Consider the following 17385-nt stretch of genomic DNA (forward strand, 5'->3'; position numbering starts at 1 on the left):
CTGACTCACCCAAGCATAATAAATAGGATATACTAGATCAGTGAGGTATAAGTTCTAAGATTGGTGTCTCAATATATGGATTGTAACTTGGGTACTCGCTCTGGTGTTCCTGCTCTGCCTGAGGCTGCATATTATTAAGTGTCCCAGAGAAAGGTCACTGGCAGGGAACTCAGGATGACTCTGGCTTGACAAAATCTGAATTTCTTAACCCATAGGTCTTAATGGAACTAAGCTCTGTCAACACACACATAAGGAAGCACATCCACTATCAGCCAAACTTCCAAGTGAGACGACATTTCTTGTCAAAAACCTGTCTCCCGAAGACCATAAGCCAGAAGTACATGCCTGGATTCATTTCCCATGTGGCATTGAGATAATGCCCAATTATTATTCAAAGTATCACACTTCAGAGATAACTAGGAAGCAAATTCCAATCAGTACAACAGCACTGTCTGTAACCTACAACTCTCCCAAGCAACAACTTTTTATTTTTACTCTCCTGTTATCTTTTCTTTCTTCCCTTCCCCTTCTCTTGTCTTTCTTTCCTTCTCTTCCTTACATACATTCCTGTCTTTCTCTGGTCTGATTTTCTTGTTGAGAAATATAAAAGCATAAAAAGAAATCATCTAATCAACAGAAAGAGAAGTGATGGACATAGAGCCAAGCAGAGGCATTGTGATGCTCAGACCCATATTAGTTACTCCAGGTCAGCTACTCAATGTACCCCACATCCCTGGTCATGCAGATATATTCAGAGATGAGCCAGTGAGGGCCATCTAGATTTCTTCTTTGATATGGATTCTTGGATCATACATATCAACATCAATGTAGTTTCGGAACTTGTAATAATTTTCTTGGCTACAATGGAGAGAGGTGATCTGACTAAGGGATGGTGACATTTCAAGAAAGAAATGCTAAGAAATATGGGTATGGGGTGCAGCAGAGATGTCTAACTGGAGAACTGGGAGTTGCAATCCATTCTCTAACGCTGCTTTTGTACTAGACTTCTTGCTGTGTTGCCCCTGTCTGATTATACTCACACATTGAGTCATTCTCTTCAAGCGGTTATCAGTGACACTGTGCTTTAAGTATTAACTTATCTTTTAGGGAGCTCTTTTCCCAGAATCCTTGTCATGCAGAAACAGTTTTTCACTTTTTAGCCTTTCGTTATAATTGACTGATAATATTATTTGAATACAGCAGGTTTTTTTAAGTCTAGGTTCATGTATAGAGTTGGGTAGGAACCTCTTTAAGTTTGTAAATGCACGTGGAAGAGTTGCAATCTGTGTCTGTGGATGCAAACTTAAGGTAATCAGATTCATAACGGCAACACTAAGGGTGCCTTTAAGATGTTTCAATAACTTAGTTTGTGGGGACATGACACATGACATGTATTTTTGCACAGAGTTTCAAGCAAGGAATCTTGATGCACCCTATTATCCAGACTGTGGTCCTCAACATACCTCCAACCATATATACAATATTTAAGGTCTCACAAAAGTAGATAACAGTAGCCAGAAAGGAAAAAAAAAGAAAGAAAAAGAAGGAAGAAAGATTGAGGAGGGAAAGAAAGAAAGAGAGAGAGAGAGAAAGAAAGAAAGAAAGAAAGAAAGAAAGAAAGAAAGAAAGAAAGAAAGAAAGAAAGAAAGAGAGGAAGAAAAAGGAAGGAAGGAAAGAAGGAAGAAAGGAATGAGTAAGGAAACCTTTGGTAAAATTTCTGTTATAAAGTCAGTGTGATATAGTTCCATTACTTGAGTTATAAACAAAGCACTTTATCCACTTGACAAACCTGACTAAAGTGTTTCAACTGATCACAAAATTACATTTACCTGTATTCACCAAAAGTTTCATCTTTTGCTGATTGAACTTCTGGATCTGGGTGTAAATCTTCCTTTTCTTTTACTGAAACAAAAAATTTAAAATAGTCTAACATCAATGATATTGTAAAGATATTTAAATACTGGGACATGAGATGGGCTCTTGATTCTCTTACCTTAAAAATATCAAACAAACAAGGTTCCTTCAAGATTCTATTCATGACTGCTTACCCTTAGCTGTCCTTCAATATGAAAAATTGTTTTTGTTGTTTTTAAATGGGCCTGGATGGAGGGAGGGCTTCAGAACATCTATAGGTTCACACTTCATAAATGCCATTTTAAAAAAGAAATCAAAGAGGAATGCTGCCTCTCCTTACAGTTTCTAATTAATGACCTGGAATATCCATTAGTCATTATTATGAACATAATTGATACATGTAAGATTTCAGAGAAAAATGAAATGACAGCTGTGTCAATTACTCATGCTATTTTATGAAAATGTATAAGTTGTGTCTTTCATGGTTTTATGAATATGACAGATTTCCAATAAATGTTTACTTGATAAACCAGGAAGTAATAAAGGACGGTTTCTAAATCTGAATATTGTAAGCCCAGAGTGCAGGAGTTAAATATTTCTCCCTTTGTAAAAACACAATTACAGGAAACAAAAACAGCAAATATATATGTCTATAATCTCAAATTGAATGTAATTTAGATAAAAATAAACAAGTTAATAACTAGGATGATTTTTATTTTTATTTAGTGTACCATTAATTCAAGAGGTAGTGCACTCAATAGAAGTTACTCAGTACTATAATAGGAAATGCACCCTCCTCAATGCAATATTGAGCTGCAACATTCTATCAGAATATAACAGCACAAAACACCAGAAGCAGAGACAAAGAAGCAGAGGCATGCTATAAATAAACGAGCTCCTTTTAAGGGCACTAAAATATATGTGTTACTTAATAATATACCTTCTCAATAACTGATATATCTATGAACAGAAAGCATAAATTTATAAGAAATATAATCTTTAAGAACCTATTTTAATGTTTTTATCTTTAAGATTCATTTCATTTTGGGGGATGGGGGATTGTCACAGAAGCCTTCTATGTCCCTCTTTAACAACCTGAGTCTGTAGTCGTCAATACCATTGCAATAGAAAATAGTGATAAGGATGCTGTGGTATAGTTCTCCATAACTGATGGCTTCTGGAAGGGGTGTGGGTAGGGAAGGACTTAGTTTTCTTTAAGGGGCTGACCACTTGGAATTTGATAGTGCTTCAGTCATTTTTTTTCTTGTTCTTTTTCTTGTTCTTCTTCCTCCTCCTCCTCCTCTTCTTCTTCTTGTTCTTCTCCTCCTCCTCCTCCTCCTCCTCCTCCTCCTCCTCCTCCTCCTCCTCCTCCTCTTCTTCTTCTGTTGCTGCCTCTACTTCTTTTTTTATAGGACTAAGAATTGAGTGTCCTCTCAGTGTGCATGATGTGAAATTCCCAAATAATCAATAAAAATATTATGATAAAAAAGATCCATTTCATTTTATGTTTTTATGAATGTAGTTGCCTAAGGAGACCGGAGGCATCTCACTCCCTGAAGCTAGAGTTACAGGCTATTGTGACTTGTTCAATATGGTTGCTAGAAAGCAAACTCAAGACCATAAGTAAGCATTTGAAACCACTGAACCATCATCCTAACCCATATAGTCTCTTTTAAGTACTAAAACAGCCAGATATAGTGTCGCAAACATTTAATCTCATCATTTAGAAGGTACAGGCACAAATGGATCTCTGAGTTTGAAGCCAACCTAGTCTATCTAGTGAGTTCCAGGCCAGCCAGCTTTAAGAGAGAAACATTCAAATAAATAATTAGTGAAAACTAGCATTATGCACTATGTATCTTTCCTTTTGTTGCTTAATTAAAATAATTCTCTTTAATATATTTCATAGCTAATGTGCTATAGTTTTATCTATGCAATTTTTTATAAAATACTTTCTGCAGACAAGTTGAAAATCACATTAAGCTATGTTTTTACCTGAATACTTTCCACCTCTGTTTCTCTTCACAAAGCAAATAGTTAACAATATGAGTGTGAGTAGAGCTATTGCACACATCAGTCCAATAAACCAGCCTTGAGTGGAGATGTCATCGTACAAGCCAGCATATTCTGTTGTACAGAGAGAAGGTGCAAAGTTGAGCCATCTCTAGAATCAGGTTTTGATATTAAGCAACATTGGGGCACAATCCAATACTATTTTAAAATAATAAATAATTAATCATTCCTATGAGTTCATAGACAATAAAGTAATCTAAAGGCATTTTGTGGAGAGACACTAGAAAATAATTCCTTCCTTCTTAGGGAAGAGGTTCTGTCAGGTTGCATTTAGCTCTGAAGATGAGAATCAGAAAGGATAGTGAAGTTAAATGCAGAAGCAGTGGCAAGCAAGTCATAGCACAAGCTGCCTGGGTTACAAGCAGATCACCACGGGACCTCTGTGAGCTCTGGTTTGCTTTTGTTTTGCTTTTAGTTTCCATTATTGACAGGGGTTAATGAGCATAAAGCACATTAGGGTGACTACTCTGGTAAACCAAGTAAGGGAAACATGAGATCATTATGATATAATTTCATTTTGCTAATTTTGAAATACTATGTATGCTAATAAAAAATATAATTGGGACCTTTATATCTAGTGTACTATATACTTGAAATAGAATATATATGTAAAATTAATCCACAGGACATAGTGTATTGTCTAAGACTACAGCCCACACAATCTCATTTCTCACCTCTCCCTCTTGTCTCAATTACATCTTGAAAAATGCTATCGTTATCACCCCAGTTCTTAGTCATTAGGTGAACAATATGTTCCGCTCCCGGCACAAGTACCTCTACAGGGTGAATCTTTTGTGTAAGATTTACTCCTTCTGTTATCTTCCTGATACCTTTACCTAAGAAAGGTACACAGTTAAATCATATGATTTTAATCGCTGAAAAGTAGGAGAGAAATGAAAAAATATGTATCATATTTTGAGATAAAAAATAATTTTGGCATTTTTATCTTAAATGGCTCTTGAGTCATCATGGACCCAGAAATGAATATTTCCAGATTTTTTTCTTAAAATGTTGAAGATGAATAAATGCAATGATGTCTGCTCATGGCCATTTACGGATGAGATGGTACTATAAATCTGCCTTCATGTGAATGGCTCAAAACCAAACACAGACTCAAAAAAATTCCATTCTTTTTAATCTTTGTATTAGTTGAATTTTCATAGCTAGTGAAAAGCTGACTAAATGATCTTTATCTTATGATTACAAATAGAATTATGAATTATGACTTTAGATATATTTTCTTTAAATATATAAACACATTGTTGCCTTGATCTCAATATATTCTGGTAAGATGGCATCATAATATATTCATGTAAAAAGTATTTTAAATTAGAATCTTTGGATAGAGTAAGTGCAGGTTTATAGGTACATTTAAATGGAATGGTTTCACTGAGACTTGCAACATGTATGAAAAAAATGAGTAATTTTCTAAGAGAAATTACCAACAATCTGTCAATAATTAATCATTGGACCTCAGAGTAACAGATAAAAAATCAGTACAATTTAATTAATGAAATTAATGTAATTAATGTACATTAATCTCTGATATTGCAATTAAAGATGTAAAATATTTTTTCTAGGAATCAACTCAACATAGAAATTGTAAATTGGTAAACATTGACAATTTACACATGAAATGAAATAAAATCCCTGGTGAGAGTATAATGGATGATGGCTGATGAAACTCTTTGTGGCGTGGGCACAGGAAACAAAAATATTTGGTTATAACTTTTCATCACAGAATAAAATTTAATTATATGACTACTGAACAATGAAGGATTTCATTAAAAATGGTGCCATAGAAGAAATAAAGCCAGTTACACAGAGGAGCAGAGCTTTTAGAATGGATTACCATAATAGAATGGAATTAATTCTTACTTTAAAAACCAGAAATATTAGTATATCATTAAGTGCAAGCTTTAGAAGAACAGAAATGCAAAGTCATTTACTCAAACCTATACTGACACAAAAGCATATTCTAACTCCATCCTTCTCCACCCTTTAATTAGAGAGCCCCCTTCAAATTGGAGTGATAACCAGAAAACAAAAGTATACATGTTAAATCTCAAATTTTCAATGCCAGAGTTTTAAATATTGTTATCTAGTCAAAGGCAGGAGAAGAAATGTTTGCAGCAATAGATTCTAATTTTAACTGTTGTCAGTTTTAGAGTTTTTAGTGAAGCTGAGATATATCTCCTCTGTAGAACTGTATAATAAATATTCAAAGATTATGTTGAAGTTCAGTGGAAAAGAAACTATAATTTACAGCATGGCAATATATGTCTACAGAAGAGAAATCAGTGTCAATAAGGGGAAACGGCAGAAGCTGGAATACTGAAAATGCAGATCTCTGGAAAAGAACACAAACACCTTAGTATGACACACTTTTTAATTACCAACACAGGATACTGAAGCAATGTGCCTTTTTTATACTGAACCACATTACCTCTATCCTCAATGTGCAACAAAAATGTGACATCAGTTATGCAGCCACTCAACAATATATCTGCTCTCCACAAAAGTTTGTTAAGAATGAATACAAAAAATGCCCAGCTTTCCAATGTATGTAGTAGACTGTGGAACATGGTTAAGCATTTCTCTGGATTTTTTTCATGTTCCTTATTGGCATGAATGGGGCTAATATACCTCCTGATTGTTAAGTTGTCACTTCTATCAAAACAACAATTATATCTCTGGTTTAGTATCTTGTATGAACAATATAGCTATTTTGACTACTAACTATTCTCTAGACCACTGTGAGTTGCACAATTGGTGCCAGTTTGTGCCTTTGATAATCATTAGTGACTAGACCATTGTCATTATCTTGAAGTCCAGCATTTTTACTAGATTAATGAGTTCTTCATTTCACTCAGTGTTCCATTTTTCCTTAACTTACAGATTTGAGAGAGATGTTATTTGAAAATACTCTTCTATATAAGCAACTTTAAGTATAGAGGAGAAAACATAGACCAAAAGTTTTGTAGGTAGTATAGAAACAGTAACATGGAGAAACCTGTAGTAAAGTTCAGAGTGTAACAATTCTTATCAGCAATACAATGAATGGTAGTGATTCACACATTTGGGTGAATCATAATTTTGTCATTAATAAATGATGCACAATTTGATTTTCTACCTCACTACACTCCTGTTCCCAGTATTTCTCCCATTGATTTAATAGTGCTCCTAATCTACAGTTCAGAAAACCACTCAAAACCGAATTACATTTGTCATATACCATTTGCGAATAAATTTGATTCTCTTTCTCTTCTTGCCCTCTTCCTTCAATAACTTTCTATTCCCTCAAAGCCCCCTATGCCTGATCACTCTGAACCACACACAAGTCCCCTTTTCTTAACTTGTTTATGAGAACATCAGTTCTTAAATAAATTTTACTTTACTGCTTAATCTATTTCAGTCTTGATGTATTATGGATATTACATATAGATTAGCAAGAAAAACCATAACATTTTCATTGGAGACATAATTTTGCAAAGTATATTGTTACAATATAGAAGAAAGATAGAAATGTAATTTAATTGTAACTGTGCTATGTGTGACACAACAGACTGATAAGTCATTTTCAATTGTTACTTAGCTTGAATCACCAGACAGTAAATTTATATACTGTCACTCAAAGCATGGAAGCTTTACATATTAGATTATTTTCTGTAAAATATCTACCATAATAAGGGACAATTTTTGAACAGAAATATTCTCCAAAGAAAAATATCCTTTTTCTAACCTTGTGAGAAATTTTATGAGTACATGTCCACTTATATTACTTAATTAGAAGTATGTTCCTGACTTTGTATGCACTAAGATATGGTTTAGTTGTTGCTCAGAACCCCATAAATTGAACCAATGTGAACTTTACAAACAAGATCAGTAAATTCTGCTCCTGTATCAGTGGTGCATGCATCAGATAGATTTGGGTCAGCCATTTCTAATTTTCAGAGACTGGGTGCTTGTGTGAAGCCACAGTATGCAGAAGCATCATATACTTACTCCCTTCTCCCAGTGTGGCACTTTCCTCACTTATTGGCTTTCCACAGCCTTTTGAGGTGCATGCCTTCAAGTAGAACTTGTATTTGGTTGTTGCATTGAGGTTTGAGAGATGCCAGCTAGATTTAGATGGAGTAGTAACATTGATTTCATTTAACTCTCCAATCTCATAAGTGTCGTTTACTGAAGAAATAAGAATGAACATTAGTGCTTCAAAGTTCTTCACAATTGAAGTTACAGTTGTATTTTTGTTTCTACTTATTGGAAAAGTGGCCATCATGATTCATCACTACCAACTCTTTCCAGGTACACAGAATTAGTATAACTATATCAACTGTGAGAAGACTGAGCTATGTTAAGAGTAAAACCCTTCACAGAATGAGACTCAGTGACTGGTAAATTGGGACTTTAATCTAAACCATAGTCATTTGACTCTGAGTTACCATGCAATAAATATAGCACCAGTCATCTTCACAATTTGTTATATATGTTAGACACTTCTTCATTACTGAATGTTTACCAGATCCTTAACAGAGTTACTTCCAATTTTTTGTTGTTTGAGATGATAAATAATAAAGCACAATTATTATTTTATGTTTTCTAGAGTTTTGAATTTAAAATAAGACTTCAAGTAAGCATACATGTTCCTGGATTGGTAACAAAATTGTTCCTCATCCTTATTGTGTTGGAGGTATCATAAGTATAATGCACATTTAGTATTCCCACTCTCCTGAGTGTAACTTAGCAATTCAAAATGCTAAGTAGTTTTGGTTGCTGACTCTCATTATTGTTTGACTAACTAGATGCTGTAATCAGCTGCCACTGCCAAGCCCCATCAGAGAATATAGTGCTGCAAATGGGTAGCCTAGGAGAAGATCAAACTTTAAAAAAAAATGTGAGGTCCCAGCAGCAATATATGCTCTTACCATTTCTCTTAAATGCCCACCAGGAATTGTTGGTAAGACTTTATTGCCGAAGACAAACTTTTGTCAGGAGGCATGGAATAAAATCAAGCTGGAAGTGATCTGGAAGCTTTCTCTCTGTTATTTAGCTTATATAGTATCAGAAAGTACTGAACCAGATACTTGGGTAGAAAATTCATCAGCATTTTTACCAAGTTGTAAACCCTGAAAACTAAAGTTCTGATCTATATGATGAGACTTATCCATTGGTGCAACAATGATAATAATATAATGAAATAATCAACATTTTTAAAAGTTCACTTTATAACTTTGTATTGCTCTATAGGGAATATTGTTCATTATGTAACAAGCTAATTCCTCAAAGAAAAATAGAATCTTTGGTAGGTGAAATCCAATTCAAATCTGTACTTACTTATCTGGTATTGTAAAAGATAACCAGTTAAATTTCCATTTAGTTTCTTAGGCAGTCCCCAGGATAAAGTGGCAGTGTCTTTATCAACTTTGATGACCTTGAGAAAACTTGGCTGTTCAGGTACTAGAAAACACAAGATCATAAATGGGTAGTCATAGCTAATGAATTTCTAGAAAACCAAACAACAAATCTCGACGAGAGAACATATTTGTAGAAACCAAGATGTGAACTCCTCTGAACTTCACGTTAACTATCAATAATGAAGGGAATGTTTAACAGTGCCATTACGTAATCTGCATAGATGGCACTTTCCACATTTATTCTCTCACCTCCTTCTGGTGTTTGAAATATATAAGCCTCACTCTCTGGACCAGCTCCTTTGGAATTATAGGCTAAGACTGTTAGGTGATATTCACTGAAGGCGTCTAGGGACGGAACCATTCCAGAGTTCCGCTGTCCTGAAAATCGTAGGATGTTCACTTCTTTGGGATGTGTCCTTCCATCCAACAGACTTTTGGTTTTCCACCAATTTATCTGCAAAGAAAATGCAAATCCTTTAACATAGGAATCATGGTAACAGACACTCAGTTGACTTCTTGGAATCATTTTAAAATCTCAGGAAAGAAATAAACTCAGTAGTACCCACAAGAAAGTAAGAATTAAACAAAATAATTACTTAAAAATATCAACCTGGTACCAACCTGGTATCCTCTCAGAAGCCCATGTACTGTTTCCTTTGGAATTGATGACCAGGTAACTTTAACTAATGTGCTGTTCATAACATCCACACCATGGATCACAGGAGCTGTACTAGGATCTATGAAACATTAACATTGATTAGCTTCCAATGACTTACACACATGATTCATAAGAGCTCTTTCCAAGAGTGTTCTATGGAATAATCCTTCTGCATGCTGTGTGAATATACATTGCTCTGATTGGCTAAGAGCTGAACAGGATAAAGTTAGGTGGGAAGCCAAAATGAGAATGATGGGATCAGGAAGGGTGGAGTCTGGAGTCACCAGTCAGAGAACTAAACAGTCACACAAAATGGGATAGAGGTAAAAAGCCATGAGCCTCAGGGCAGATCACAGATTAATAGATACGGGTTAAGTTGTAAGACCTAGTTAGTAACAAGCCTGAGTTATTGGCCAGTCATTTATAATTTATATTAAGTCTCTGAGTCAGTTTATTTACAAAGCAGCTGCCAGCTATTTGGGAGCAGGCTGTCAGGACAGGAAAATTTTGCCTACAATCTTCATAACATTTAGGTGGGGAAAGCACTTGTGTGCTTTTGGTTTCAAATGGTATCAGTAGTTTCTTGGTACAGAGGACTTTCTCAGCTCACAGGAGTTACTTTATCTATCCTATTCAGAAATCCCAATAATGGGGAAAATGGAAATTTAAAGCCATGTTTCCTGGAATGTTCTTTGAATCAAAAAAACATCATCCCCAGTAACATGAAGAAATTATTTCAGAATTAGGTTGACATTAAAACAAAAGCTCTCTTGGTCAGATTTAGAGTTATTATGTATTCATTTATTTATTTATTTATTTATTTAGTCAACTTGACATGGGGCAGGGTCATTATAGAGGAAAAGCAAGTTCAAACTGAGAAAATGTTTTTATTACCTTGCCTTTATCAAGTCTGAATTAACTAATGAATTTCTTGATTCATTAGCTGATCTTGAAAGTTCTAGTCCCTTGTGGGTACTATCTCCCCTGTGCTTGTCTCCCTGTGTTGTACAATAAATCGGACTGTAAGCCAATAAAGCAAGCCAATATGCAGCATTCCTCCATGGCATCTACATCTTTTCCTGCTTCCAGGTTCTTGTCTTGAGTTCCTGCCTGACTTCCTTAAGTGATGTAGTGTTTGTCTAAGAGTTATAAGCTGAAATAAACCCTTTGCCACTTACATTGCTTTTGTACCTAGTGTTTATCACAGCAAAGTAAATATAACAGTCAACATCAATTATGTACTATATTTCAGATATTTAGAAACTGTACCTGGATATTCTTATAAGATAGGCATTGTCATTCTGTTCTATAGAACTGAGATTACTAAAATGGAGCCTGTAAGACCAAGTGCTCATAAAGGATGTTCTTTGTGTCTTTTTATTTGAGTATAATAATCTGACGGCTAGTAGGATAAGAGATCACTTATCATTCTTCCTTCAAGACCACTCCTTCTTGATTCAAAACATGACTCCAGATACCGGAAGAAAATAACAGTATCACCCAATGTGATAAGTTGACCAATGCAGTCTTTTCTTTTTCTGGAAGTATAATTGTAGCAGTCATTATGCTATTAGCATTTAATAATATAGCCTCAGGGCTGCTTCTTCAAAATTATTCATATAATTGGAATTTCATATTCAAATCTGGGTGCGTATTTCATCTCTGTTAGGCAGTTTTCAGGTATGCAAACGAGGCCCAGAGAATTGTAGCAGGCTGTTGCTAAGAAATCCTTGACAAGAAAGTGTAAATCTAACAAAACCTTGGAAACCCCATAACCATTATGTTCCTTCACAGAGTCTTGTGATGGTTCAAGGTCTTTGATTTTCAAAATACAAAGAACTTTAACAGTTTCTTGAATAAGGCTGAAACATTCAAAGCACTTACCTTGTGGTTTTGATTTTGGGTTTTTACTGGGATTTCAGAATCTTATCATTGTTTCAATACTGTGTTTCATGTTGCTCAGACTGGCCTCAAATTCAGTGTGTAGCCTAGGATGACTATGAACTTCTACTCCTCCTTCTAAGTACTGGAATATAGGCATTTGCCATCACATCTAGCAGAGTTGTATCATACTAGGGCTTGAAAACACAGAGCTTTGTGCATTCTGGGCTAACACTCTATCAACAAGCTACATTTCCAGCCAAGTGCTTCTTGAACATTGTATCTTGATAAAATCTCTCCAAGATCAACCCTAACTTCAAGGCATGGAGTATTTGTTTTTCTGTTTCACAGGTAATATGTTGTCTTTGTAAGCAGTATTTACTCAAATACTGTTGACACAAATGTAGTAACTTGAAAATTGTCTTGATGTGTTTAGGATTTAAGCACGAACCACTTACAGTCTTCCCCTGAATAGAGTGTCACTGGCTGAGGCTCAGGCCCAGAGCCAAGTTGATTAATGGCTTGAACTTGGACATCATAAGGAGCATAGACAGTAGGTGTCATCACACGCAGTGTGTGGTTTGTGACTGTTTCTTCTTCCCATTCCTCTGGTGCTCCCTGGGGCTTCCAGCTCACTCTATACTCCAGTCCTGGTCCATTTTGCTCCATGGATTTCAAAGGCTGAAATAGAAATCAAGGCTCATTTTATGCACTTGTAGATATGTTGATCTAAAGATGGCAATGACTCATTTTAAAGAGTATAACACTAACTGAAAAAAGAAAATAGAGATTTTAACTATGTTCCTTGAAGTCAGAAGCACTGTTGCCTTTTATTAGTTTAATTTTCCACATCAGTCTTCTACCATCCAAAGACATGGGTCACTTTAGAAGCCTGAATTATACACCTGTGGAGAAACATGAATGTTCACAGATAAAATAAATTACAAGTAGATTGTAAGTAGTATTTTAGGTTTTCTCAAACTTCTGCTATATGCTACATTTTATTTTCTACCAAAGAAACAGAAACTATGTGGCCATGCACTCTTGGGTCATGGCTTCTCAGGCAGAATACTTTTCTCCACAAAATTCTGTCCCATTTTCCATTAAAAACTATAGTTGGGAACCATCTTTAATTTTGGAAAATGGACACTTGTATAGAATGAAGCAATAAGCAATACTTGCTCTTTTAAATCAATCAATACATTCTCAGCTCTCTGACACAAATGGCTATTACACTTACTTTATTTTGTCATATAGAAAGGTTTGTGGAAGAATTTTTGATTTTTTAAAATTAGAAATTGGTTATTTCCACTTTAGTTTTTCATTTAGGGAAACCTTGAAGAAAAATAATTTGCTCTAAAGCACCAATTTAATTTACAAATGGGTACTTTATTTAAATGATCCAGCTATGTCTATAAAATATTCACTTAAAATGAATTTTCATCCTATCTTAGAAGCTAATTTATATTAAGAGTAATTTTGTCTATGTATTTGGGTGATTAAATGTGGTATAAAATGTTCTTGTAGCATTTGCTATGCTTCTTTATTGAGTACAACTGGCTAAAATACTTATTAGAAGAATCTGTTGGAATTACATTGAAAGCAAAATGCTCTATAAGCAAACCATCTTAATTTTGTATTTATTCCAAAGTGACTACTTAAACTAACTAGGAGAAAAAAACATCAAGACAAAAAAAAAGGCCAGGCGTTGGTGGCATACACCTTTAATCCCAGCACTCAGGAACCAGAGGCAGGGGGATCTCTGCCTCTGGCCAGCCTGGTCTACAGAGTGAGTGCCAGGACAGGCTCCAAATCAATACAGAGAAAACCTGTCTTCAAAAACCAAAACCAAAACCAAAAACCAAAAAACAAAAAAACAAAAAAAACCAAAAAACACCACCAATAACAAAACAATGTCTCTTAAACCGGGCATGGTGGCAAACACCTTTAATTCTAGCTCTCCCAGAAAGAAAGGAAGGCAGTCTCTGTGAGTTCAAGGCTTGTCCTTGGTTTACAGGGTAAGTTCCAAGACAGTCAGGTTTGTTACACAGAGAAACCCTGTCTTGAAAAATCAAATAAATAGATAAATAAATAAATAAATAAATAAATAAATGGCTCTTAATTCCCAGAATGTTTTGTTTGCATATATTAGAAAGTATCACTCAATATTTCAGTATAATATGGTATTGATTTAAATTCTTAAATTCACTAGGCACCTGACATTATCTAAATACATTAGACTATGAACATTTTTTGAGGATTTATTTAAATTTTAATTACTTTCATGCTGTGTGTAGGTGTGTACAAACGAGTGCAGGTGCCCATGAACTCCAAAGAAGTTATTGGATCCCTGGAGTTGAGGTTACAGCATGTTGTGGGACATCTATCCTGGGTGCTTGGGAAAAAAATTCAATCTTCTTTTAGACAGTATATGTGCTCTTAACCACCAAGACAACTCTATAGTTAATGATACAAGCTTTTAGGTCCAAAGTACAAACAAGAATTATATTTTTCCTTACTGACAACAAATATTTAAAATTAATGTTACTCAGTTTGATCATATTTTGCTCCAAGCAAAGGCAAGTTTAGTAATGTTGTCTGACAAGTTTTAAACTGTGCCAGTGTTAAGAATAATTACTTAGTTATTTTGCCAACTCTTTGGTCCCTGGATTTCAGAAGGAATTTTGTGTTTTGCTTTGAGGCAATAGTCAACAAGACTTCAGTAACTGTCATATAGCATAATGAAAGCTAAGTCTCAGAAGAGCAAAGATGAATTAGGCCAAGAGACCATTAGCCTTCCATTTCTCCTCTGGCCCTGGCCACAGTGAACAGATTTATAGAAAGACACTATTATTTTAGGGATGGAAGAATCCCCAGAAATCCTATGAAGGAACTGAGAAGCCTATGCTATTTTTAGCAAGACAGAGATAGTGTGCATTTGTTGAATATGTTTACACTGTAGACTAAAAAAATGGTAAAACTATATAAGTTTTCAATGTGTCATGCAAATGTATCTTTGTGTGGTGAGACTAGTTAAATTTCTTCCTTCTACCAATTTCTAAGAATACAGCACATTTTCTAAACAATGTTCACCATGATATTTCCTTAAAAGGAAACATTTAATTCTCTTTCATTTCATCTTAACTATAAGTGGATACTTTTTCTGTGAAACATTCAATTCATATAATTAGACCTCTAGCATTTGGGAGTTAAATACCCTGATATGCCCATTTAAGTTAGCTATTGAAGAACTTCCTACTTCCCTACTTTAGCTTGGTGTCTGGGTGAATTTATTCTCCTGTTTGTTGTTTGGGTGTTATTTATGCATTTTCTTTGAAGTTAGTTATGTTATTGAAATAAATTTTAAAACTTATTTAAATATGCTTAGGAACAAGGAACAGAAGCTATTAAGCAAGAGCTATTTATTCTTTTTAAAATCCTTTTTTTGAATTCGAAACAAGATTGTTTTACATGACAATCCCAGTTCCCTTCTCCCTCCTGTCCTCCCCTACCACCCCCCCAACTTAAACCCTACCTATCACATTTCCTTTCTTCTATTCTTTCCCTGACTCATATTTAATCTAGATAAATTTACCAATCATTAAATCATTTCTCAGAATTAATCCCCGTTTTACATGCACTCGTTTTGTTCGACTTTTGGTTCTTGGAATAGAGTCCAAGCTCTCATTCTTTCTAGGCACATTCTTTCTAAGCAGTGAGTTACATTGCTGATCCTATTTTACACCAAATTCTAGCCACTGTGTTCTTAAAGCATTGTTAATAAATCAAAATTTAGTTTTATTCCCCAACCTTATTTCATTGTTCTTAGAAAATACCGTTTCATCATTACAGTTAGCAAGCCTACTTAACAGGAATAAATAGTCCAGAGAAGCACATTAACACCTTAGGGAATACACACCTCCCATTTTATAATCATCTCCTTTGGTTGGGATGCTTGAACCCTGATGTTCTGTGGATTCTTGTCTGGAGCTAAGAAATGACAAACATTAAAAGTATTTTGACATTTTATAGTAAACAGTTGATCAAACAGCATACATATAACTCCACCCAACCACTCAAAAACCAAATAATTTGAATAATTTTATTTATTAATTTAAATAAATCTCATTTCTATGAAGATGATATATTTTGTTAAATGGAGTAAATTAGCATTCTTAGAGTTCTATAATTGCTATGCTGTGGACAGTACATGATTTACTACATACACCTTAAATTTAAACCTGCTAATTAAAAATCTAATCCTGCTTTAATATACTTTTCATTTTCAAATTGTACTTTTCTGTCAGAAGTATTAAGAGATGCATAGACTGTGAATATATGCCCCTAGAAGAATGAAATTGAAATTCATGTATCAACATCATCAAGCAACTTTTATGGATATCAAATTGAAATAGCACATAATACACAGATGAAATACATTCAGGCAGATACATTTTATTAGAAACATTCTAACAAGAACTTTAACACTGAGTCCCTGAGTCCAATACAAACTAAAATCATACAGGCACCATGATTATTTTACTCCAGGAAAAACGAAAACCATATTATGACCATGATAATACCTAACACTAATTCTGTAACATTTATTGTTTACAATATCTCTTTTGATTATTCATAACATTATTCTCATGGTTTATTTATTTATTTAGCTATTTCAAACTTTTCAGAATAGTATTTTCTCACATACCATGTGCCAATGACAATCTTTTTTATCAAACAAATATACAACTCAAAAATTTAAAATGCACTTCTAATATTTTACATTGCTAATTTAAGGAAATTTTCAAATTATTTGGAGGAATCTAAAATCTTCCATTACATGTTTGAGCCTTTTTTAAAAAAAGTGCTCCAACATAAAAATTGGGCTAATGTAAAATATCTTGTTATACAAAGAGACCATCCATACCTGCTGGTGGAGTTTCGTGATGGTCTGATGGCTGGCTGGGGTAACTTCTCCCCACTTCGTTCACTGCTATGACTCTGAACTGATATCTTACATATGGAGCCAAAGATAACACAGCCTCTGTTTCTTCTCCTGGGATTCTAGTTAGCTCCTGCCACTTCCCAGGTTCCTCTCTGTTGCCTTCAAATTCTATAATGTACTCTGAAGTAAGAACATGAACAAAACATTAGAGCATATTGAATTTGTTCAAGGGCTACTAATATTTATTTGCAGCATTAAAAACTTAAAACAGAGGTGGGTATTAGTGGCACACGCCTTTAATCCCAGAACTCAGGAGGCCGAGGCAGGCAGATCTCTGTGAGTTCAAGGCCAGCCTGGTCTCCAGAGTGAGTGCCAGGATAGGCTCCAAAGCTACACAGAGAAGCCCTGTCTCAAAATACCAAAAACAGAAAAAAAAAAAAAAACCTTAAAGCCAGAAAATTAAGGCAAATGATAGTAAGACTGACAAGACAAATTTTTCCTTGAAAACTTGAAGCTTTGTGTTCATTTCTCAGATCCCACATAAAAAGCTGGTAGCG

General features: G+C 34.7%; 1 protein-coding gene across 1 annotated transcript in view; it reads right to left on the minus strand.

Moving 5' to 3' along the window:
• Chl1 (cell adhesion molecule L1 like) overlaps positions 1 to 17385 on the minus strand; it is a 48593-nt gene that overhangs the window by 5836 nt on the left and 25372 nt on the right. The window contains exons 10-19 of the mRNA XM_035448797.1: positions 16811 to 17008; positions 15803 to 15873; positions 12342 to 12564; positions 9966 to 10081; positions 9594 to 9798; positions 9265 to 9387; positions 7933 to 8112; positions 4602 to 4763; positions 3850 to 3981; positions 1830 to 1902 (exon numbers count right to left, since the gene is read on the minus strand). Coding sequence (XP_035304688.1) covers positions 1830 to 1902; positions 3850 to 3981; positions 4602 to 4763; positions 7933 to 8112; positions 9265 to 9387; positions 9594 to 9798; positions 9966 to 10081; positions 12342 to 12564; positions 15803 to 15873; positions 16811 to 17008 — 1483 coding nt within the window. The remainder of the gene's footprint in view (positions 1 to 1829; positions 1903 to 3849; positions 3982 to 4601; positions 4764 to 7932; positions 8113 to 9264; positions 9388 to 9593; positions 9799 to 9965; positions 10082 to 12341; positions 12565 to 15802; positions 15874 to 16810; positions 17009 to 17385) is intronic.

The sequence above is a fragment of the Cricetulus griseus genome, chromosome 8 (assembly GCF_003668045.3).
Source record: "Cricetulus griseus strain 17A/GY chromosome 8, alternate assembly CriGri-PICRH-1.0, whole genome shotgun sequence".
Taxonomy (NCBI): Eukaryota; Metazoa; Chordata; class Mammalia; order Rodentia; family Cricetidae; genus Cricetulus; species Cricetulus griseus.